The sequence below is a fragment of the Haliotis cracherodii genome, unplaced genomic scaffold (genome assembly GCF_022045235.1).
Source record: "Haliotis cracherodii isolate W230 unplaced genomic scaffold, xgHalCrac1.p SCAF_23, whole genome shotgun sequence".
NCBI lineage: Eukaryota > Metazoa > Mollusca > Gastropoda > Lepetellida > Haliotidae > Haliotis > Haliotis cracherodii.
In genome coordinates, this window is record NW_027266279.1 from 4,295,603 (window position 1) to 4,321,825 (window position 26,223).

General features: G+C 42.5%; 3 protein-coding genes across 3 annotated transcripts; 1 reads left to right on the forward strand and 2 right to left on the reverse strand.

The window, feature by feature from the left end:
* Window positions 1-323: 323 nt before the first annotated feature.
* Window positions 324-1,783, reverse strand: LOC139472006 (uncharacterized). Its single transcript, XM_071254515.1, has one exon. The coding sequence runs from the start codon at window positions 1,692-1,694 to the stop codon at window positions 324-326; it is 1,371 nt and encodes a 456-aa protein (XP_071110616.1). The 5' UTR covers window positions 1,695-1,783.
* Window positions 1,784-8,184: 6,401 nt separating this feature from the next.
* On the reverse strand, window positions 8,185-11,107 carry LOC139471676 (E3 ubiquitin-protein ligase TRIM56-like). Its single transcript, XM_071254124.1, has 3 exons — window positions 10,510-11,107; window positions 9,635-10,400; window positions 8,185-9,524 (listed from the first exon to the last, which is right to left on the reverse strand). Exons 1-3 carry the CDS (start codon window positions 10,805-10,807, stop codon window positions 8,690-8,692), a joined length of 1,899 nt encoding a protein of 632 aa, XP_071110225.1. The 5' UTR covers window positions 10,808-11,107; the 3' UTR covers window positions 8,185-8,689.
* A 12,114-nt stretch (window positions 11,108-23,221) lies between these two features.
* LOC139471515 (potassium voltage-gated channel protein egl-36-like) lies at window positions 23,222-25,759 on the forward strand. The gene is made up of 3 exons (XM_071253894.1): window positions 23,222-23,480; window positions 23,915-24,136; window positions 24,779-25,759. Exons 1-3 carry the CDS (start codon window positions 23,259-23,261, stop codon window positions 25,757-25,759), a joined length of 1,425 nt encoding a protein of 474 aa, XP_071109995.1. The 5' UTR covers window positions 23,222-23,258.
* Window positions 25,760-26,223: the final 464 nt, after the last annotated feature.

The window sequence follows — 26,223 nt, forward strand, 5'->3', positions numbered from 1 at the left end:
GACAATGCGTCACGAGATTAGCAATTACGGGGTACTAAAGTACTGATTATGGATGAATGGTCTTAAAATGCCGATTTGCAGACACTGAACTAAGAAAGGATAATGCAGATCAGTTTCTGTTTTCATATTTGTCTTTTATTTCTGATTATCTTTAGACAACATAATACAGTCAAAAAACACATGATGTGTTTTCATGTCATAATTATTCACTTTTACCACATACATCCGCTGTGATCAGATGGGTCCATCCATATCTACTGGACAGAAACAGCCACTTATTACTGTTTCTCATACAATTTCAGAAAAAGGTGATTTCTATTATCTCACGAAGACACAAACAGTGACTCATGTCTGTCTTCATACAAACCCATCGGACAACAAATACCATCTTGCGTGGTGAGAACATCTCCGACAAACTTCCCGGACTCCTTGAGTTGTATAACTCTGTTGGCGTCGAGGTAAGCAAGCAGGATATCCCCGGGTCTGGTAGCTGGGGCGTATCTCCATACAAGATCACCCTCTGACGTCATGCATGTCACAGACTCCTTCCCCCAGTCAGATACAAGTATGCAGCCCTTGTTGACACACATGTAGAAGGGGGAGTCAAACAGTGTCTCATTGTTGTGTGCAGTGAGAGACCTCAGCACGTGGCCTGCCATGTCCAGCAGATCAACACACCCGTCACCACCTGCTGCGAGGGAGGAAGGACTCAGAACAGCGATACTGTAGTACCCCTTGCTGGTTGTGATGGTCGAGAGTAGACGAAGATCATGATTTACTTCTAGTGTGAGAATCTGACAAGGGTGTGGCATAGAAATCATCACTTTGTTCTCATGCAACTGTGCTAAGCCCCAGGAGTTGTATTGCAGAGGAAATGCACTGTGATATTGATGATTGTGCGTTGTGTGGAATGACTTGACACACTTGTTCTTGTGGTCAGTGACTACAACTGCCTGTATGCTATCGATAACCATGACCGTGACGTCATGTAGCATAGGTAGACTCACATCACTCTCCATTGTGCCATGTGTTATGTCAACAACTACTGGAGACGGCAAACAGCGACCCTCATCTTGGTATGAAACTTCAATCTTCCCCAGCTGTAGGTCATCGAGGATGTGCTGGACATTAACAATATCTGGGGTGAACCTGATGTCATCTATTCTTCGTGTGTCTGACGAGTCTGTGTCCCTGACACCCCCAGACTCCCAGGCCTGATACGCGTCATACAGGTCCATCTCACTGTCCGACACCAAGACCTGGTCAATGAACTCACAATGCTGATTGTACATCTGCATCTCAATCTCTTCACGCTTCACATCAGCTTGAAACTGTTTAGATTCAGTTTCTGTAATTCCTGTAATTTCATTCATCAGCTGTTTACCTTTTTGTTTGATATTTTCAATAGCTCTTTCAGCAGCATTTTGGAGATGGCATTCCACTGATGACTTATGCTCCTTAATTCTCTTTATCTTTTCTTTTGATTTCTGAACAATTGCTTGTTTTCTGTCTATTTTCTTTGCCATCATATTTCTCCTCCTTGTCAAGTGGTATTTCATTGTTGCCTTCATAGAATCTATGGTAAAGACAGACTCACATTTCCTGTGGTAAACAACACAGCATGTCGGACACACAGCCTTACGGCAATCTTTACAGACAAGACTGATGGCTTCCGTTGTATGCTCTGTGCACATAACCCTGCGTTTTGTTTTAACCCTGATCCCTGTGGAAAGATCAACGACATCATGGTCACGTGAGGTCGGACTTGCGTGATGAATCTTGGAACATCTTTTGCAAAGGGTATATGTAAACCAGATACATTTAATTAAAACTATGGGCCTAACATTTTCTTTTTAAACAGTCTTGCAGCAATGTATTTTTGTGGAAGACAATTTCTTCCTTTTTTTAACAAGCATTATTATATTTTTCAAGCATTTTTTCACACTTTAGAAATCACAAACATGAGAGATATCTTTTTAATGTTCAGTCCAGCGACATACATTCACCTGGTACGGTAGATACATGATATCGTGTAACTGTTTGTTATGAACACTAAAAAAATGTTTTCACAAAAAGTCATTCGGAGTTACCACGCCGTGATAACTATGCACTTTTTCATTTGAACAGATAAAATGTTGTTTCTCCGCGAAACGGTGTAACTTGACCATATACAAGCTTAAACAAAGTATATGGGCAAGTTCCTTATCTAGACTTATATTCAAGGTACATAGCTTAATCCTGGGGCTTGTACCTAAAGAGAAAGTACATAACTTCCGGGTCTGTGTAGTCATTTGTTATCATCCCGAGTGCTGTAAACTATGTACATCAAATCCAGTATCTCTTCTTACCTGACACACGGAGTGCCTGCTGCCACTTGATGTACTGCGGGAACAAGCGTCACGACTGATGACGGTTGAACTGAAACATGCAGTATGTGCGAAAACACCGTCGTTAACACGAAACCGAGGATACACTCGGGTTTACTCGGCTTATTCCGTTACTTTTTCTGACTAGCTGAGAAGTGGGGTGTTATCTGTGGGAGCTGACCGACTTGGAGTGAGCGACGAAGACCAGAGGTTGCAAAGATCTATTCCGATTTCCAAATTGAATTTTATTTCAATCTAAAGACTTTTGTAACAAGGATATGTGTCGAGATAATTACCCATGGTGAATAATTTAAGTTTCAGTGAGATAGTTCAAGTCTCTGAAAGACATTTAGAAGTGATACACAGAGAATTTATGGGTGTCAACTTCTGTATTATGAACACTGTGACATGGACTGCATGCCCAGAACACTGTGACATGGACCGCATGTCCAGAACACTGTGACATGGACCGCATGCCCAGAACACTGTAACATGGACCGCAGGCCCAGAACACTGTCACATGGACCGCATGCCAAGAACACTGTAACATGGACCGCAGGCCCAGAACACTGTAACATGGACCGCAGGCCCAGAACACTGTAACATGGACCGCAGGCCCAGAACACTGTAACATGGACCGCATGCCCAGAACACTGTAACATGGACTGCATGCCCAGAACACTGCGACATGGACTGCATGCCCAGAACACTGTAACATGGACCGCATGCCCAGAACACTGTAACATGGACCGCATGCCCAGAACACTGTCACATGGACCGCATGCCCAGAACACTGTCACATGGACTGCATGCCCAGAACACTGTCACATGGACTGCATGCCCAGAACACTGTCACATGGACTGTATGCCCAGAACACTGTCACATGGACTGCATGCCCAGAACACTCTCACATGGACTGCATGCCCAGAACACTCTCACATGGACTGCATGCCCAGAACACTGTCACATGGACTGCATGCCCAGAACAGTGTCACATGGACTGCATGCCCAGAACACTGTCACATGGACCGCATGCCCAGAACACTGTAACATGGACTGCATGCCCTGAACACTGTGACATGGACTGCATGCCCAGAACACTGTGACATGGACCGCATGCCCAGAACACCGTGACATGGACTGCATGCCCAGAACACTGTGACATGGACTGCATGTCCACAACATTGTCACATGGACTGCATGCCCAGGACACTGTAACATGGGCCGCATCCCCAGAACACTGTAACATGAACTGACTGCCCAGAACACTGTAACATGGACTGCATGCCCAGAACACTGTGACATGGACTGCATGACCAGAACACTGTAACATGGACTGCATGTCTAGAACACTGTGACATGAACGGAATGCCAAGAACACTGTAACATGGACTGCATGCCCAAAACACTGTGACATGGACTGCATGCCCAGAACACTGTAACATGGACTGCATGCTAGGAACACTCTAACATGGACTGCATAACCAGAACACTGTAACATGGACTGCATCCCCAGAACACTGTAACATGAACTGACTGCCCAGAACACTGTAACATGGACTGCATGCCCAGAACACTGTGACATGGACTGCATGACCAGAACACTGTAACATGGACTGCATGTCTAGAACACTGTGACATGAACGGAATGCCAAGAACACTGTAACATGGACTGCATGCCCAAAACACTGTGACATGGACTGCATGCCTAGAACACTGTCACATGGACTGCATGCCCAGAACACTGTAACATGGACTGCATGCTAGGAACACTCTAACATGGACTGCATAACCAGAACACTGTAACATGGACTGCATAACCAGAACACTGTAACATGGACTGCATGCCCAGAACACTGTAACATGGACCGCATGCCCAGAACACTGTCACATGGACTGCATGCCCAGAACACTGTCACATGGACTGTATGCCCAGAACACTGTAACATGGACCGCATTCCAAGAACACTGTAACATGGACTGCATGCCCAGAACACTGTAACATGGACTGCATGCCCAGAACACTGTAACATGGACTGTATGCCCAGAACACTGTGACATGGACTGCATGCCCAGAACACTGTGACATGGACTGTATGCCCAGAACACTGTAACATGGACAGTATGCCCAGAACACTGTGACATGGACTGTATGCCCAGAACACTGTGACATGGACTGCATGCCCAGAACACTGTGACATGGACTGTATGCCAAGAACACTGTAACATGGACAGTATGCCCAGAACACTGTGACATGGACTGCATGCCCAGAACACTGTGACATGGACTGCATGCCCAGAACACTCTAACAAGGACTGTATGCCCAGAACACTGTAACATGGACTGCATGCCCAGAACACTGTGACATGGACTGCATGCCCAGAACACTCTAACAAGGACTGTATGCCCAGAACACTGTGACATGGACTGCATGCCCAGAACACTGTAACATGGACCGCATGCCAAGAACACTGTGACATGGACTGCATGCCCAGAACACTGTGACATGGACTGCATGCCCAGAACACTCTAACAAGGACTGTATGCCCAGAACACTGTAACATGGACTGCATGCCCAGAACACTGTGACATGGACTGCATGCCCAGAACACTCTAACAAGGACTGTATGCCCAGAACACTGTAACATGGACTGCATGCCCAGAACACTGTCATGTTGATCTAAAGTCTTGAACACTGTAACATGGACTGCATGCCCAGAACACTGTGACATGGACTGCATGCCCAGAACACTGTCACATGGACTGCATGTCCAGAACACTGTGACATGAACGGAATGCCAAGAACACTGTAACATGGACTGCATGCCCAGAACACTGTGACATGGACAGCATGCCCAGAACACTGTAACATGGACTGCATGCCCCGAACACTCTAACATGGACTGCATGCCCAGAACACTGTGACATGGACTGCATGCCCAGAGCACTGTCACATGGACTGCATGCCCAGAACACTGTAACATGGACTGCATGCCTAGAACACTGTAACATGGACTGCATGGCCAGAACACTGTAACATGGACTGCATGCCCAGAACACTGTAACATGGACCGCACGCCCAGAACACTGTGACATGGACTGCATGCCCAGAACACTGTAACATGGACTGTATGCCCAGAACACTGTGACATGGACCGCATGCCCAGAACACTTTGACATGGATTGCATGCCCAGAACACTGTGACTTGGACTGCATGCCAGAACACTGTAACATGGACTGCATGCCCAGAACACTTTGACATGGATTGCATGCCCAGAACACTGTGACATGGACTGCATGCCCAGAACACTGTGACATGGACTGCATGCCCAGAACACTGTAACATGGACTGCATGCCCAGAACACTGTAACATGGACAGCATGCCCAGAACACTGTGACATGGACAGCATGCCCAGAACACTGTGACATGGACAGCATGCCCAGAACACTGTGACATGGACCGCATGCCCAGAACACTGTGACATGGACTGCATGCCCAGAACACTGTGACATGGACTGCATGCCCAGAACACTGTGACATGGACTGCATGCCCAGAACACTGTGACATGGACTTCATGCCAAGAACACTGTGACATGGACAGCATGCCCAGAACACTGTAACATGGACAGCATGCCCAGAACACTGTCATGTTGATCTAAAGTCTTGAACACTGTCACATGGACTTCATGCCAAGAACACTGTAACATGGACTGTATGCCCAGAACACTGTAACATGGACAGCATGCCCAGAACACTGTCATGTTGACCTAAAGTCTTGAACACTGTCACATGGACTTCATGTTTTTTTTCAGGTGAACAATTGACTTGCTTTTGGAGTGTCCGTGATTGGTTCCACAAATGGGGTAGGATATGGTCACCTTTTCGAAAACACCTGGCATCATCATTACTTTATAGTGATTCACAGACACATGCTCATGAATCGTAAAATCGGCTCTGCTTTGGGCAGAATTGCTTTATGAATACCACAAAGGTTTTGCCACTTTTATTTACATTTTGTCCCCGAGACATGTCACAAACATATCACAAAAATTTTGAACAAATATAATAGAAACTGTTTTGGGATGAGCAAATATGCTGCTTATGTGACTGCTGCAACATACGGTTTAAATTGCAGTCCTCGGGAAGGCAACTTCAAAAACGAAATCATCACAAACATTTACTAACATCATTAAAAATAATTGGGTAAAATTGGAGGACATTTTTCATTCAAACCCATCTCCCTGCAGTATTTTGTCATGTGGCACAAAATGCAAAACCTGTCCTTTTTTAATAACTGATCAGCAAAAACATACTTCACAACATTTTTGAAGACCTGCATGAAAATTATGATATAAGAGAAAATATACCATACATCGAATAGCCTAAAATGCAGTCGACCTTATAAAATGTCCAGAGAAAATCATTGGATTCAACTGTTGAGTACAGCAATGCCATATGCATGTAACGACAAAGTAAATGACGTTGACAATCTTTCTGACCAGCGAACTGCCAGCGTCAATGTATTTAGTCTGTTGCCGGCATCCCAAAGACGCTGACGTAGCCATGTTTACAAGGTAGGAACAAGGCCTAACGATACCATTCATTTGCAAGAATAGTTGCCTCTCCTTCAGGAACCTTTAGGACTGCACAAAGGAGGAACACGACTATTCTCTGAGTCATTGAAAGAAATTAAACGACTCCAGCAACTTTTGATGATGGGTGGGTCTCCAAACAGTAAGAGCCCACAGTATCGGCTTGAGAGTATAGTTCTTGATATTGCTTTGAAACGTTTGGCCAAACCAGAAAAAAATCCACTAAATCAGACCAAGACCGAATGTACTTGAATTTAATATTTGCCAACAAGGGAATTGATGCCTATAATTTAGGGTATAATGATCTATGAGAAGGTGCCTGATGAGGCGTGTGGTATATATGTCGTGATGGCCACACCAGGAACACACATGAGTATTTATTTAAGGGTGAAGATCCTGCAATGTGTATCCACTGTGATGGCAGAATCAGTCCGACATGTCGTTCTTCAATGAATGATGAATTTGTTTAAAACACAAATGTCTATATTTGAAACACATATCGTTATTAATAAATGATTACGTTACACATTTGTAGTTTACAGAGTTATTGACAAAGTCCTCGATTGGGCTTGATGGTCGTTGTCGCATAAAGTAATTGTCCCCATAGTTATGAAAGACAACTTCATTCAAAGTCTTTCCTTATATTTACCGTAATCACAGGCCATTTGCTGTTTTCATCTCAGGCTAACCTTGTCAACAATCGCGTGTGGGATGGTGCAAGTTCATGTTCATTGTTGCCTTATCGTCCCATTTGTGACACGCACGCGCACGCACACACACACACACACACACACACACACACACACACACACACACACACACCATATAAAAACAAAGATCAGGGTCGACCGTGACAAATGGCGCGTGCAACTAATTGGAGGGAACCACCTGGTATGTCGGCCTGACCTTGGTTGTTGGTGAGCTATACTTATTTATATATAGCGTCGATATGCTATAGTCTGATCTTGTCGATGTTCCAGAACAAATGCAATGTCCTATTATTAATATTATACTGAGTTATTACACTGTCCTTCGATAAAGTTTTTATTTATATATATATATTTATATGAAGACTTTTAAATCTTGAGGTGGCTGAAATATTGCCCATGTGAGTCTTAATTTGATTATTTGTTTACTTGGTATTTTCTAAAAAACGTAATGAGCAACACAATATACAAACAAACACGCAGCTCAAATACACCACAACATGTTTATCTATTTCATATTTATGTCTCTGACGAACTCATTAACATTAAAACTAAACGTATTCAGGACATGCAGTGAATGTGAAAGTGTTTTGGTCGTGCAGTGCGTTAGACAGTGTTGATGATATACAGTCCAAGTGAAAGTATTCACACATGTGATGGTGTTCTGGTCGTGCAGTGCGTTAGACAGTGTTGATGGCATACAGTCCAAGTGAAAGTATTCGCACATGTGATGGTGTTCTGGTCGTGCAGTCGAAGTGACAGTGTTCATGACGTTATGCTCAGATAAGGTACTCATGACAAGCTTTCGGCTTTACAATGCAAACAGATCCACTGGTCGGGGAACATATAAGAAGCACATTTGAGCATACCAGTACCTGGATAAGTGTGGTATATAAATGTATAATATAATAATAATCAACAGTGTTCACGACTTGAGTCAAGGTTAAGGGCGTTTTCTTCTGATCCATTTAACACAAATGTCCATTTACTACCCTTTGACGCTTTTCAAATTGGTATTTCATATGAAGCTGAATTCTGTTATCTCGCCCGGGTTACACACATACAGTGACTCATGTCTATCTATATACAAGCCCGACGGAGCCGGAATACCATCTTGTGAGGTGAGAACATTTCGGACAAATTTTCCAGACTCTGTCAGTTGTATGACTCTGTTGGAGTCATGATCAGCAAGCAGGATATCCCCGGTGCTGGTAGTTGTGATACCACGAGGACGAGTGAGTGCCTTGTCTCCGGTAGGGACATATCTCCATACAATACCACCCTCTGGCGTCATACACGTCACGGACTTCTCCCCCCAGTCAGACACAAGTATGTTGCCCTTGTTGTTGACACACATGAAGAAGGGGAAGACGAACCGCCCCTTGTTGTGTGTGGCGATCCTCCCTAGCACGTGGCCTGCCATGTCGAGCAGATCAACACACCCGTCACCACCTGCTGCGAGAGAGGAAGGACTCAGAACAGTGATACTGTAGTACCCCTTGCTGGTTGTGATGGTCGAGAGTAGACGTAGGTCAGGGGTCACTTCCAGTGTTACTATCTGACAAGAGAGTGGAACAGCAACCATCACCTTGTTCTCCTTCAGCTGTGTTTCGCCACATGGGCTTCCATTCAGGGGATATTTACAGTGACAGGACTTGTTATGTCTTGTGTAGAATGATGTCACGCAATTGTTCCCCCAGTCAGCGACTACAACTGTCTGTATGCCATCGACAACCAGGACTGTGACGTCTCCTATACAAGCCCCCTCACTCCCTCCATTTATCTTGTTTACCATCACTGGAATAGGCAAACATCCGCCCTCATCCTCGTATGTGACGTCAATCTTCCCCAGGGCCTACTTGCACAAAGCGATCTTAGCGCTAAGATGATTGTAACTCCCATGCTTTAACATAGGCTTACAATAGTCTTAGCGCTAAGATCGCTTTGTGCAAGTGGGCCCAGGTCATTGACGTTGACAATATCTGGTGTGAACCTGATGTCATCTATTCTTCGTGTGTCTGACGAGTCTGTGTCCCTGACACCCCCAGACTCCCAGGCCTGATACGCGTCATACAGGTCCATCTCACAGTCCGACACCAAGACCTGGTCAATGAACTCACAATGCTGCATGTACATCTGCATCTCAATCTCTTCACGCTTCACATCAGCTTGAAACTGTTTGGATTCAGTTTCTGTAATTCCTGTGATTTCATTCATCAGCTGTTTTTCTTTCCTTTTTATTTTCTCAATAGCTCTTTCAACAGCATTTTGGAGATGACATTCCGCTAATTCCATTTTTTCCTTAATTCTGATTATTTTTTCTTTTGTTTTCTTGACAATTGTTTGTTTTCCATCTATTTTCTTTGCCATCATATTTCTCCTCCTTGTCAAGTGGTATTTCATTGTTGCCTTCATAGAATCTATGGTAAAGACAGACTCACATTTCCTGTGGTAAACAACACAGCATGTCGGACACACAGCCTTGCGGCAATCTTTACAGACAAGACTGATGGCTTCCGTTGTATGCTCTGTGCACATAACCCTGCGTTTTGTTTTAACCCTGATCCCTGTGGAAAGATCAACGACATCATGGTCACGTGAGGTCGGACTTGCGTGATGAATCTTGGAACATCTTTTGCAAAGGGTAACTTCACACTCATGACACCACGAGGCTCCAGGAGTTGTCTCCCCTACAGCCACACACAATGTGCACTGCTGGTCAGCGGTATCTGAAATATTGGAGTTCAGCTTGATTGTTTCAAGAATCTTTTAAATCGTTTTATATATAATGACAAGAACAAGTATTACAAGGAACACTCTAATGATGATACAACATACCTGTTTCGACAGCTTCACTTTGTGTGTCAATCAGCCCTTGTATAATGATGCTGGGTTTGATCTGCCCCGCCCACTCCTCCACTGGTTGGTTGGGGTGGGGCACCTTGGTATCTTGTCGACAGAAAGCACAGGGGATCGTCTTAGACTGTACAGCATCAGGTCTGGTTTGGATGAACTCAGTGACACATTTCCTGCAGAATGTGTGATCACACCTCAGTGTACAGGGGTCTGTGTACAGTTCCTGGCAGATCACACAGGTGAGGAATTCTCGTACTTTCTCGGCCTGTGACGTCGCCATCTGCAATGAATGAGACACTTTCGGTTATCTTTTCTATACGATTATACACATTGTAATAAACACCCATTTCATTTCGATCACAGAATTTTTAAATCACACTTAACCTGATACCTAACAAGGGCAAAAGTTAGCGTGGCTCACTGATACCCCCGACCCGCCTTGTGTGTCACGCAGTCCATCACGCTCGACTTGCACTGTGTGAGATGCCTGACGGAAGTCACTCTGTTTCATTAAAAAATGGATAGGGTAAGGGTTTGAAAAATTCATAAAAACATGGAAAATTATTTTAAATTATTTTTTTCTTTTGACTGCACCCCTCCATATGAAACAGGTCATATGTACTAAGTTTGAGATGAATCCACTGAATAGTTTAATAGAAATCGCGCGGACAAAGTTTTCGGACAGACGGACGGACGGACGGACGGAACCTTGGTACAACTATATATCCCCGAATTTTTTAGGTCCAGGGTATAATAAATGAGACATATCCGAATATGAGACATATTTTATTAATGTCCAGTGAAGCAAAATATATTCACCTTATACAGTGGATATAACATATTGTGTAACCATTTTCTCTTGTAACATGTTCAACTTCCCAGTGAGTTTTTAATGTAACATACTATAATGGTGTCAGCTAGCACCACAGTTCACAACCCACCACAGACTGGCCTCTTGATCCTAGTATGCACCTGTCTCAGCTGCAACATGAGGAAAGGAATATTTTAGAAATGAAACAGAAATTCGAATTGACAAACAAAGATAAAAATGTCTGGGGGAAGAGCATTCGGCACCCCGTGGAGACCTGGGTCCACTTGCACAAAGCGATCTTAGCGTTACAATTATTGTAAATTCTAAGATCGCGATCTTAGACTTCGGCTACAATCGCCATCCACTTGCACAAAGCACTTACAACTGAAAGTTGATTGTAGCCGCCTAAGATCGATTGTAACTAAGACTGTTCTGTGCAAGTGGGCCCTGGGGTCGTGTCCCCGGCACCCCGTGGAGACCTGGGGTCGTGTCCCCGGCACCCCGTGGAGACCTGGGGTCGTGTCCCCGGCACCCCGTGGAGACCTGGGGTCGTGTCCCGGCACCCTGTGGAGACCTGGGGTCGTGTCCCCGGCAACCTGTGGAGACCTGGGATCGTGTCCCCAGCACCCCATTGCTGGACCAAAGGGTCATCTGAATGGGGCTACCCGTGAAGATCTGAGTTAAAATACATCTTCAGCAACCTATGAGGCGACTAACGATCAGTCAGGCTCGGTGACTTGGTTGATGCTTGTCATCGTATCCTAATCGCGTAGATCTATGCTCATGTCAGTCACTGGATTGTCTGGCCCTGACTCGATTATTTACAGACCGTCGTCGAAAAGCTGGAATATTGCGGAGTGCGGCGTTAAACAACTAACAAACAAAGAAATAAGTACTCGGCGACACAGCGTAGAGTCATCACTTGTTTGTAAACATAACGGTCAGTCGGTTACGAGTTCAACTCCATGCATGGTTGTTGCCACCTATCACAGCGGGGACAGTATACGATAGTATTGGATATAGCTGTAAGGAGCTTTCTGGTACCGCCCCCTTGTGTACAATTAATCAATTTGTATGTTGTTTCACAGTGAAATAGTGCATACATATTAGCTTCAACAAAGCATAGGGATGTATATACAAGTTCCATTGCTTCAACCTGTGAAATGCATAATCTATTATCAAACGAGTAATAACATTACTTCCGGTGTATGTCGTAATATATTATCAGCCTGAGACTCCCTGGACTGTTCGAAACACCAGACTGATATCTGTTCAATATTATCTCTTCCTACCTGACATCCACAATGCCTGCTGACAGTTGATATTTGAACATAGGTGTTTGAGGCAACACTGTTGTTTTTGTGAGACGGGCATACACTCGGCTCCACTCGGCTTATTCCGTTACTCACAGTTACTTCCCAGTTGCAACAGAATGAGAGAGAGCTCCGCGAAAGGGTTATCGCACTGAAGATGGTCTAAGGGAGGTAACCGATTTGTAACAAGCTGAAGTGTAGGGAGCGATGAAGATTTAAGGTTTCGGGTTCTATTCCAAATTTTGAATTTGATTTTATCGCAAGACTTTCAATCAAGACTATATCTCGAGATTATGGTAAATTGTTATCAGTAAGACAGCTGTAGGTGAATTATACACATGATAGAAATAATAACGCAAAAGCTGTGGTTCCAACAATTTTTTATGCATAAATATTATGCCGACACAGCATAAAGAATATATTTTTATATAAAATCGTTTGGCTTTTAGATTGCGCTGTGAAATGTAGATTAGAGGGATTTATCTAATCTTTGAGAATTTATCAAAATGTTATGGAACCTACATGTAATTAATTCAGGCAATCCAGTGACTTATCTTGGGGGTAACCAGAGACAGTTTTATATTCTCTGGTATCGAATAGTCATTCTTTCAGTTTGACCCGTACGTATACAGTGCGATAACATGCTCCATACGTGTCCACATCTCGTGTGTGAGAAGGGCTGTGTCAAATATGCAAGTGATATTAAGACATTTAGAACAAGACAACGATAAAAAACTCTACATCAAATGATATTAGTGGCAGATATATGTTGTAATGCTATTTATTACTTGCCCGTGAAGAGATCACCCGTTTAATAAACATACAGCTGTATTACACATTGTGTAATACCAAAACGCGTGCTTATGTACTCTCGGAACATGTTTCACGAACAGATATTGAAAGCTCTCAACATCCCTTGGCTTATTCAACGATATTGCGTGTGGAGTTGATAGATCAATGAGAGGGGCTTATGCACACTCGATGATCCCAGCAACCTTGTTGCTAGGCTGACGTCACATGGTATTGTTTCACCGAAGGATCTTGCAACAAAATTCCACAAATTACGTCATCGGGTATTGTGACTTGATTGTAAACTGTGAGGTGCAAGGCCCCGTGCAAGGCGATCGTACGGTACCGCGACAGTCGTTGGTTAAAGTATGTGAGTTGCGATAACCTAAACGCTACTATAATAGGTGGGCCGTTGTATGGTATTAAATTCATACGTTTCAACTTTTGACGTGTTTGAAGTATTATTGTGTTAAACTCAATTGGATTATGCCGTGGGTCGTGTAGGTGTCCGCCTATCCACACTCAACAGTATAATTCTAAAAACGTTATAAATGGCAAGTAATAAATAAAATACTAAACTCCCGTGCAAAACCAATTTTATGAAACTCGTGAATAGTTGTGGTATCTGACTCGCTTTCGCTCGTCAGATACCACAACTATTCACTCGTCCGAGGCCTTTAGGTAACATATGGCCTCAATATGATTTATGGTAACATCATATATCGAAAATCTTATATGCATAAATACATTCCCTTTTACTTATTTGAACAGGAATCGAAGGTTCAATATTTTAATTAAACACCGGCGTCCTCTAAGTATAAAGGTTTCTTTAATCATTTCTAAGCTCTAGCATTGAGCGCCCTCGCTTACAGTTCTACCATTCACCATGGACACAAGCAAAGCATTCCCTGATGCTGATCCTGAAACTGTATCTCTGATTATGCGAGTCATCGTATCCTGACGGCGAGGATCGCTCTTCACAATATCAATCATTGAATTGACCTGTCCCGACTCGTTTGGTTACATACCGCCGTCATATATCTAGAATATTGCTGATCGCGACCTTTTACAACAATTAAACAAACAAAAATCTCATACCTCGAAACCTTAGCCTTGAACTTCCAGATGGCACTCCTGTGACTTTCACATACCGGAAGTGTCTCCCTAGGACCAAGCGTCACACAAACGCACCTCTCACTGTGGCTCTTCGTTGCTGATGAAAACAAGAAGGGATCAATGGATAAATAAAGTCAGTGTTAAAGAATGGGACTAAGCTCGCTTTGTGGAACGGGGCCCTGGTCGTTAGGCCTAGAGCAACGATTAGTTCTATTATCAGCTTTTGCCCAAGTGTTCATGTAAGTAACGTTATGTTGTGGAAGATAACAAAATACTTTCTAAAGTGCAAAGCAATGATTATATTTGATCACTTGAAATAATTGTTTTAAACAAGGTCTAACCAGTGTTCATTTCGACTCTTGTACAAAAGTTGTTTAATCAGGGTTACAACATCCAAGGCCTCAGTTTATGGTAAACATGTGGAGGACATTTTGAAGCATCACGAGACAAAAGTGACTCAAAAACACACGCTTATGATGTGGTCGGAATGGCACAATAATTTTGGTCGCTTTTATTTTATCGGTTTATATGTCCGCGTCGAAAGTTTATACCATGGTATGGAAGAAAACTGTGTTTAGAACATTTCATACTGATGTGGATCGCAAGAGATCCTCTTTGGTGAGAAACACGAGGGCGGGTGTGCTATTGACAGCCAAATGATTATATTCGTGGCGTATGTATTGTGCGCTTTAAAACATAAATACCTAATAAAAGGTATTTACAAAGCTCCTATTATATGCTGGCTGGGAAAGTGTTTTTCAAATAGACTCTCGTGCCTTTGCTGTTTAGCTAATAAAATCCCATCGCAAAGATTGTAATCAATAACAACGTCTGACAAGAACAAACACAGATTTATCCTACTTAGCAGCATCATTAAGCCAATTATTCTCGTGGTGATGCTTCTTCTACGTGCCTTGGACAAGCCAAACGTTGATTTCAAGGAATAGAAGCCATTCTTTTTTGTATGATTGTGTGGCTCCATTTACAAAGTGTAGGCTGCTACACGTGATTAATAGTCATCACTGACAGGGGTGCTTCAAGGTGTTTGTTGGCAGGTTCACAAGATGGGGTGAGCGACGTGTGTGTGTGTGTGTGTGTGTGTGTGTGTGTGTGTGTGTGTGTGTGTGTGTGTGTGTGTGTGTGTGTGTGTGTGTTCTAAATGATCTAAATAATTACAGGTACTCAATTAGTCTTCTTAATACATAGTAATAACGAACAGTTTTCTTTGGTCGCGTGTCTGCAAGAAATGGTCTATCATATCTGTTCCTACAATGTGAGACATATGCGATCGTGAATCAGGGGCTTGCACTTGATTTTTAAACGCCGCCACTCCCCATCCCCACCACCAAATGGTGGCTCCCTCACTACGCGTGTGGAGTCGTGTGATTATTGACAAAACGGAGGTTCAGTTTCACACGCTGCACGTTAGTGCAATATCATTAAGGATACTGACCTGGGTAGGTAAGCATTAACTGACATCTTGTCCCTTCTGGGCGTGAGAGACAAAGGTCTAAAGAATGATCTCCATGTAGTTTTCTGTCACTGATAATAGACCAGCGACACTATTACAATTTCACCGACGTTTCATTAAGCGCGATATAATGAGGGAATGTTGTACTGACATGAGGACGAAACACCATTATACAATGTACGTTACACTCAAAGACAATGTTCTCAGCGGATATTGGAGAGATTTTGTTAAAGGGACGATCAAAGACTGTGACATAATTGAAGATAAAGCCTTTGTTATCATTCCTTTTGTGGGTACAATGACATTGTTCAACTTCTTACGGTAAACATGGACATGAAATTGATATTGTCATTAAATGGAATCTTTATGGCAGTAATGGATTATTATTGATTTTCTCAGAGTCATAATTATGTCCTAAATTGCCTGCATTATGTCAACTCCGCCTGTTTTGTTTGAGAACCTGTGGAAAATCTAGATTTGCAAAAGAGTACAGTTGGGACTGGGCAAAAGTGAACATAATATAGTTCAGAGACTGTACGGCAGACTGGGGAAATGTCATGGTCTTGATAAATAAAAAAAATGAATAAGAATAAAAAATGACATGGAAATACTGTATATATGAATATATTTAATGTGCAATTGCACAATGAACAGACTGTATATTACCAAAATGGTACTAATATTTTATTGGTAGATATTATTATAGCTTAATAACATTTACCTCACATTATATCAGATATATAACATTTTAGGACAACTAAAGAAGACGTGCAACACTTTCAGCGAAGTTTATGACGTGGATGTGGACCTCCCCTTGTCTGTTTCTTCTTCCGGTTGTGATCACAGAGAGACAGAAAATACCCTCACAGCATTAGCGTTTCACTTTAGTTTTCATATATTGGTTTGGATGACTGTTACTCCAGCTTTTGTCCATTCTCGATCGCATTGCCATTCTATTATGTTATATGTACCCTGGGCCAATTCGCCACCATATCTTGTTGCGGAAGTGACATCACAGCACCGTTTCACTTATTTATTTTTAGTGTCGTGTCATTTGCACCGTATCAGAACGAAGTTGTAGTGGCAGGGCATTTGTCATAATGGATAATACCCTGGACAATCGAGGATGCCTTTCGTCATTCATGTACCTTTACAGTAGGTCGTTGGTGTTGCTTTTCTTTATTTACTGTATTCAGTGAAAGCATTGACAGACGTGCTGGGATAGAAAACTCGATTAGTTTTTTTGTGTTGACCTTACTATTAAGTGATTCCCTTAACTATAATGAACATTCCCCTTCAAGGATCACACAAGTAGATTGCTGTTTACATGAACTTAAGGAATTATGAAGAAGGACACCGACACAGACTCAACGACAACATTAAGATTTTTTTTGATTTTCTTTGGATTTTTTCAAAAAAGAAGAAGATAAAATAGTGTCTTTTAGGCGGAGGGGTATTGTACAATTATCTTTTTATTTGAGAATAACAAATGTACACAATGCACATCAATAAACTGCCATGTTGATCTTATGTGATCAATATGACCCTTTGTGTTCCCGTTCGTGTCTTCTTTGGAAACTGACCACTGATTCAAATCAATATATTCAAAATGCGGTAAGTTGTTTTTTCCGTGTAATGGCCTTGCCCTGTGAATCAAGACTATTCCCCAGAGGCCATAATAACCACGTTAATAAATGATGTTATCACTTTATAAATCATTACTAATGCTTTCGTGTGTGGCGCACATGGAAATACTCTGATTGAGATCTGGGACTGATCCCTACATGGACGGAAGTATAACTAATGTGTTTGTCTCGGTAAGGGGAGCGTGTCATGTACTCCAGTCAGCACAACGATAATCAATCCCCACATTATAATGCAAAACGTTCCATATGCTTGAGGGTCCGCTGTCCGTGGTCTTGTGGATAGAACTTCTGCCTGGACAGCGGAAAGTCTCTCCAGTAGATGTTGAAAGATGGTACTCGTTGTTTTCTTACCGCCTGGCGCTCGGTGTTTGTGGGATAAAACAAGGACAGTTCGGGTAGGAGTGGGGTATCCGCATCTCATGGTATCCAAGAGCACAAAATAAGACTAGTACAAGAAGACACACTCACCACCACGCACGCACGATTATAAATGAGCACATTCCATCCGGATCTCTAACATTAAAAATGAGCACATGCCATCCCGATCTCTAAGATTATAAATGAGCACATTCCATCCCGATCTCTAAGATTATAATGAGCACATTCCATCCCGATCTCTAAGATTATAAATGAGCACATGCCATCCCGATCTCTAAGATTATAAATGAGCACATTCCATCCCGATCTCTAAGATTATAAATGAGCACATTCCATCCCGATCTCTAAGATTATAAATGAGCACATGCCATCCCGATCTCTAAGATTATAAATGAGCACATGCCATCCCGATCTCTAAGATTATAAATGAGCACATGCCATCCCGATCTCTAAGATTATAAATGAGCACATTCCATCCCGATCTCTAAGATTATAAATGAGCACATTCCATCCCGATCTCTAAGATTATAAATGAGCACATGCCATCCCGATCTCTAAGATTATAAATGAGCACATTCCATCCCGATCTCTAAGATTATAAATGAGCACATGCCATCCCGATCTCTAAGATTATAAATGAGCACATGCCATCCCGATCTCTAAGATTATAAATGAGCACATTCCATCCCGATCTCTAAGATTATAAATGAGCACATGCCATCCCGATCTCTAAGATTATAAATGAGCACATGCCATCCCGATCTCTAAGATTATAAATGAGCACATGCCATCCCGATCTCTAAGATCATAAATGAGCACATTCCATCCCGATCTCTAAGATTATAAATGAGCACATGCCATCCCGATCTCTAAGATTATAAATGAGCACATGCCATCCCGATCTCTAAGATTATAAATCAGCACATTCCATCACGAGCTCTAAGATCGGGTCGCCAGCATATGTTGGCCGTGCTAAAATCACGCTCCAGCACCTTTGGGGATCGGGCATTTGCAAAGTTGGACCGGTGATGCCAAACAATCTTCCAGATCAGATGTATTTTAGAACGGTCTTCTTAAAGACTTACTTCCTCAGACAGTCATACCACTGAAGAACACGTCAGAGCTGTTGTTTCCTCGGTGCCTTTACCCAGTTTTGCTAGTATTCGCTGGTAGCTAATGAAGTTGAAGAATTCCGTGAAGGCCCGGTCACAACAATCATTTCACATTTTCTGGTACTGTGAAAATCAAATTATTCACACTGTACCCAATAACCCTGCAGTTTCCTTGTCCCAGAAGTACCAAAAACGCTAACAGAACAGCTCTATACAGTCAATAGCAATAGTTGCAATACTTTAAAATGTCTGTTATTCTTGAATACATGTCACGCTGAACCATTGATTTTTCGTGTAGCTTGCTAGCCTGATTAAAAATATACATGTAACAGTAAATGCATTCAAGTTCATGGTGACATGCATAAATCTACATGTATTGTTTTACCCGTGTTGGTTTAAATCAGCATATGTATGTTTTCAAGTCGATTGACGAAACATGAAATACCACTTAACGAAATCGTGTACTCGCTCCAAGTTACCCGTGACTGTTTATACCAAACATCCATTACGTGGCATTGCGCTCATCGTTGCCATCGAAATCTGGACAGCAGGGTAAATAAATAAGCTTAGATTTTGTATATCGCCACGTAACCGAAGTGCATTCGATCAATGCATTGTCTCAATACAGTGTACATTGAATTATTCCACAATGACATCACAGTGATGCATGTGCCAACGTCATCTTGGGGACAATCCGAATTTAGTGTTATCAAATTTGCATGATCATCAACATTTGACAAAATCTAACTGTACTGATTTTGGACATGAATAAGGGAACATGTAGTTTTAGACACAGAAAAATGACATGCTATCAATGGTTCCCAGCCTTATCTTCCAAATACGCGTGGGACACAACATACACAAACACATCGCAACATTTGATTCTGACTTGTGTTGAATTTGAATGCGCAGAGACACGGTTGTAAATTTTGGTGTGGTGGATGTAAGTACAGTGTACTACGTTTATAACGAACACGCTTATAACGAACTGATGAATATTACGAACATATTTTTTGGTATAGTTCTTTCACGACTGTACTCTTGATTTGCTGCATGAGACGTGTGTAATAAAACACAGTGCTGTTTTGGAATGAACTAGTTTGGTATATGACTCTGTACTGTTATGCACATAAAGCGGTTGGAAAGGATAAAGTATCCGGCGACTAACGGGATCAGGTGGTCAGGCCCGCTGACTTGGTTGATGTATGTCATCGTATCCCAACTGCTTGGATCACAAATACAAAAAAAATATCAGTAAAGAGGACTTACACTGCAGCAACATACACAGGAAACGCCAGTACGAGATGCATATGTAAAAAACTGAGCACATTCAGCTTTCTTAACCATGTTTGTATGAAACAAGTACATTTGTAAGATCGAATTTCGGCTAGGAGTAGGTATAATGTTTCCGAGTGGGGACTATTTGTTAAAGCGCGACATGGTATATAAGTGAGCTGGCACAATAAAACCGGCATTAGTCCGGTCTAGTACAAGCAGTCACACAAATACACACGCACGCACGCACGCACGCACGCACGCACGCGCATTTGCATGCACGTCGCTATTTAAGTGCAATATTCTAGAACGGCGTTAAACCCCATTTTACCTCACCTTACCTGTCTACCTTGTGATGCCTTGGTGAGAATAGCCCCACAGAACGCTATTGCTGGTCGTAAATGAGGATCGGGTGGTCAGACTCCATTACTTGGTTGGTTGTGTGTCATCTTACCCGGCCTGGGGCGTTGCTCATGATGTCGTCCACTGGTTTGTCTGATTCGATTATTCAAAGGCAGTTGTGATAGATCACGGCGTTTAACAACATTCAATCTACCCAGCTCTGACTCGTCTAGTTTTCAGAATCTGTGTCTCTATATACAACGCACAACGTGTAATCATGTAATTCCCTTGAGGAAAACAACGTGCTTGCTTTCGACAAAGCGTGAGAGTTGGAAAAACACAACATAGAATTCAGAACACGAAATGTAATGACAAACTTCGTTTGATGTACAGAAATGTAACGACTCTCGTGAGACTTAAACATAAATGTTTATGTGAGGCGTGTTTACAGTTGAGCATGTGTAATTCATTGCCAATGCCATGGCACATCTTTTACCCTGATGAAAACACCCGGAGAACAATCATGGAAGTTGTGGGATCAAAGTTGTCATCGATGTATTGATCTGTCCATATTTACATAAACACATTAGCTAATACACGGGCGTATGTGTGTGTGACAACAGCTGCTAAGGAAACACTTCTGGGGGCATGGGTTATACCAACCATCTGAAGGATCGTGGGTAATATATCAAGGTAACAGTTGTAAACACTGCCAGGAAGCATCCGCGACGGGAACACGGTTACAGTAGCGACGGCCGTTGTCGGGATGTGTAGTTGGTGGTGTAGAGGGCGTCTGCATTTATAGGTATCCGTTTTATGTCGGGTGAGCGAGTCCTATTCGTTTTTGTGAGTTGTGCAAATATACTTGGCCCCGTTCCGCAAAGCGATCTTGGCGCTTCGACTGCCGTAACTCTTTGTTAAAGTTTGAAGTTGCGATCGTCTTTGCGCTAAGATCGCTTCGTTAAACGAAGCCCTGGTGCCTATTAAAACTATTTTCTGTCTTTGTTTAAAACATTGTAACATGAATGTTTTTTTCAACAGATACATTTCCCATGACAGGTGAACTAATATCAGTGTCATGAATAGTCAGTGAAGTTTAGATGTTCTGACAAGGATATATTTGTATATATATACAGAGGAATATTGCTAACTACGACATTAAACGACAAACAAATAAACAAATGATACATTCAAATATTTGATTATTTACATATTCAGTCAGGCCTTTTGCGTCCTCTCCGGCGCCGGAATTAGGTTTTGCAGTGTTGAGTCCAGTGCTAGGACGTGGGTTCGGATCCAAGGTATGGTCTGATTATGATCCAGAATGTGTCATCACCATACATATATCCGTAGGTTTGACCACAGAAGAGAACGTCTCCGATCTGCATCATCTTGGGACTTCCTCCCACAAAGCTGGCACACATTACTGGTATACTGTACCAAGCGGTGGAACACCCAACAGCCTACCCAATCATGGAGCAGTAAGTGTTTATGGATAAAACAGCGCTGGCTCCATTACCTAACCCTCGGGTCAGGATGATGTTTTGTGCGTTGCCCACGTTATTGGCGAGGGGTAGCAATATCGCCTACCTGCCTCACTACACCCTCAGCGAACCCATTTAAGACCTCTGTACCTGGTGTCATTGTTTCCAGGTATACTGATGTTTGTTAGGAACGATCCGAATTTATCCATTAGCAAAGAATGAAGACATTAATGTTTTATTGTGAATCAAACTTGTTACTTTGTCGTGTAATCCTTGTAAAATTTAAAAGCAATTTGTCCAGTAGAAAGAGGAATTGATTTACACCTTAATGAGTCTGTTAAGGGTTTTAAGAGCAAGCTTTTGATAGTAAAAGGTGTCTAAGAAATATGGATTGTCATAATGGGAGATCAACATATTGCTTTTTCAGCCTAGAGCTGCGAACCTATGTTGCCTTTAAAATTAATTGCATGTACCCTTCAAAACTTATCTATTTTTCATTGCATTCCTTTCTTAACTTCCGGACAAAAGAATGTATACACCCATGTTTGATGGTTGCTAAAAATTAACAAACAAGAAATAGTTATTTGATGGTGGAATTTTTACATGGGTGTCATGGTTGTGTTTTGGACCTGAAGGTTGCAGTGTTTTGGCCATTGTTTTCATCCCAGTAACGTTTTGATAATGTTTGTAATTTTGCGCAAATGTAATTTTCAAGTCTACACTGTCTTTCGTCCGGCAGTTTACGTGACCTCAAACAGTTTTCAGACAGACGTTACACTGATATGATACATCACACATGGCGACCTTCACTGAATTAAGTTGACGGCAAACGGTTTTATGACGTCATAGCACAATGGTATCCTAGCACCCATGAGGTCCTTTTTCACCTGGTGGGTCACATATTATGATTATGGGATTTTTGTCGCTTTTATCATATAATTATATTCTCAGGTGACGACACATACAGCTAGCATAAAACCAGTGAGTTGGAGAAATGGCGGACTGCATCGTCACCGTCAACGTGAGTGGACGTAGGTTCGAGATAGGACGAGATGTCTTGTCCAGATTCCCTGATTCTACTCTGGGACGTCTGACGTCATCCACAAAGAAGGAAGTGTTCTTCCAGAGGCCCACTTCTTTGTTCAAGTCCGTCCTTTGGTACCATAAGACCGGGCGGCTGCATCTACCAGCTTCTATGTGTCTCGGGGCTGTACAGGTAAGTGAAGAGGTGTGGACGTTGGTGTTCATATCTGCCTTTGGCTACCATCAGACTGGCAGACCTGGCACCTTCATCTACTAGCACCTGTGTGTCTCGGTGTTGTACAGGTAAGTAAAGGGATGTGGACGTTTGTGTTCATATCTGCCCTTGGCTACCATCAGACTGGCAGACTGGGCACCTTCATCTACTAGCATCTGTGTCTCGGTGTTGTACAGGTAAGTGAAGAGTTGTTGACGTTGGTGTTCATATCTGCCCTTGGCTACCATCAGACTGGCCGACCGGGTACCTTCATCTACTTGGATATGTGTGTCTCGGTGCTGTACAGGTAAGTAAAGGGGTGTGGACGTTTGTGTAAAGAAGTCACCAACCTACTTGTACCAAACAGGGCGATTAAGGTAAAATGTAAATGCTGCCTGCCGTTGTATCGACAGGAGGAGCTGGAGTACTGGGGCTTCAGTGTGGATGACATCGAGCCGTGTTGTCGACGTGCGCTCAGAGGCTTCCACATGCAGCAACATGACGTGTACGAGTTTAATAAAAAGACAACACTAGAGTTTCCTGAATCAAAGAGGCAGGCAACATCAGCCTTCACGTGGGGAAGACATTGTTTGTGGAGGATAATGGACCGGCCGTTTTCATCTACCATCGCTAAGGTTGGCCGCCCTTTTACTACATTCAAGAAGAGCTTAATGCAGAATAGAATAGTCACTGATGGAAAATATTTTGCCTCAGGTTATACCCCGCCAATGAAATGGATGAATAAATGAAATGATAGAAAAGAATGCATCAGTGACTGAATGAAATGAATGAAACGAATGATTGAATGAGTAAATGAAAAAATTAAATGAATAAATGAATAAATGAATAAATTCAATGAAGGAAATGACTAAACGAATGAATAGATGAAATGACAGAAGGAAAAGGATGTATCAATGAATGAATGAAATAAATGCAATGAATGATTTATTGAGTGAATGAATGAAAAACATACTGGATTCAATGAATGGTTGTTTGTTTGTGGGATGTTTAACGCCACTCTCAGCGAAATTCAAGCTGCATGCTGTCTCTAAATAATCGAATCTGGACCAGACTCCACAGCCGTCAAAAAGCTGCAATATTTCTCGAGTGCGGCGTTCAACAAAAAAACAAACTTTGGTATTCAAACGATATAACAGCATTCGACATTACAATGACTACGTTGATATATCTGCTGAGAATGTATATTTGCAACGAAATAAGGTACGATCATTTTGATACCAATGAAAAGTCACGAGTTTTGTTTCTATTGACAACAGATATACTTCTTGATCTCCTGCATGGTGATCGTCACGGCTACTCTACTAATTGTCCTGGGAACCGTTCCCTACTTCAAGGGAACGTTGGAGAAAGAGCATTGGAAGCAATACTTCGGGCAGGACTTTTTTGACAAGCATTACGACGAGATAAGGCTTGCGGGTGCAGAGCCTGACACTAGGGATTTGAATGAAATAACTCAGAGACTCAACAAGACAGCTGGCGACATCCTCGGTAACTTCAGTCTCCCCACAAACGTCCATGTAAAGAACAAGAACTTCGAACTAGCTGGTTACTTCTGCACTGCCTTCTTCACCCTGGAGCTTTTGTTGAGAATCGGTTGTTGCCCAAGTATAGTCCGTTTCTTCAGGTCTCTACTGAACATCATTGATGTCCTCGCAGTTGTAGCATCTCTTGCTAAGATCATCGTTGAGCAAGTGTCGGCCGTTGAGAAATTCAGACATTCTTCTCTAGACATTCTTGAAGGTTTGTTGGTCCTTCGAGTCTTGAGGCTGTTTCATTTAACGAAGCATATCACAGGAGCTCGAGTTCTGGTGTACACTTTTAAATCATCATGTAGGGAAGTGGGATTCATGGCTCTTCTTGTTGCTATTAACTCCATCGTGTTTGGAACAGTGGCGTACTTTGTCGATTCTGATAAGATGCAGAACATACCGGAAGCGTGCTGGTGGGCAGTGATCACTATGACAACGGTTGGTTATGGGGACATAACTCCTTCTAATGCTGTTTCTAAGTGCCTAGGAGTGCTGTGTGCCTGTATGGGAATCTTAGTACTGGCAATAACTATGCCACTGTTTGTCAACAACTTTATAACATTTTATTCCTTCGCCAAGGAAACATCAGACCTGACAAAGACCAGAAATGGCGAACAACATACCACGTTTTCATCAGTTCGTCCTGTTAAACTTACCGTTCGAAATCAGAATGAGAAGGGTTCTGTGAGTGTCCCAAACGAGAATTGAATTAGAACTGATAGTTTGTCGTTTAACATCACTTTCAGTTAGACACCAGCGTTTGACATTATGAGCAACGAGCCAAGCGAGTCATGATGACAGGCCATCAACCAGAAACAGAGTCTGACAACCAGATCTACTGAGTCGCCTCTCACGACTAGCATAGGTTGCTAGTGACGCATAGGTTGCTAGTGACGCATAGGTTGCTAGTGACTACTTCTAATCTGGAACACCCACATGTACTAAATATGAAGATTGTGACAAGCTAAAATAACGTATACACCCATAGTTTGGGTTTGCAGTGTTTCGGAGACGCTTTTCAGCCTATTGACGTTTTGATAACGTTTGTAATTCTTTGGGCAAATCCAATTTCCAAGTGTATACGTTCTTTTGCCCGGCAGTGTCCAATTATACCTACATCTACATGATTGGTATAATATTTATATGTTGTTAACTGAATAGTTACAATGTTG

Coding starts and splice junctions, on each gene's coding strand:
- LOC139472006 (XM_071254515.1), bottom strand. CDS start 1,694: ATGTGCACAGAGCATACAACGGAAGCCATCAGTCTTGTCTGTAAAGAT.
- LOC139471676 (XM_071254124.1), bottom strand. CDS start 10,807: ATGGCGACGTCACAGGCCGAGAAAGTACGAGAATTCCTCACCTGTGTG. Junction 10,401..10,509: donor AAGTGAAGCTGTCGAAACAG/GTATGTTGTATC, acceptor CCAATATTTCAG/ATACCGCTGACCAGCAGTGC. Junction 9,525..9,634: donor GATATTGTCAACGTCAATGA/CCTGGGCCCACT, acceptor GTGCAAGTAGGC/CCTGGGGAAGATTGACGTCA.
- LOC139471515 (XM_071253894.1), top strand. CDS start 23,259: ATGGCGGACTGCATCGTCACCGTCAACGTGAGTGGACGTAGGTTCGAG. Junction 23,481..23,914: donor TGTGTCTCGGGGCTGTACAG/GTAAGTGAAGAG, acceptor TTGTATCGACAG/GAGGAGCTGGAGTACTGGGG. Junction 24,137..24,778: donor TTTCATCTACCATCGCTAAG/GTTGGCCGCCCT, acceptor TATTGACAACAG/ATATACTTCTTGATCTCCTG.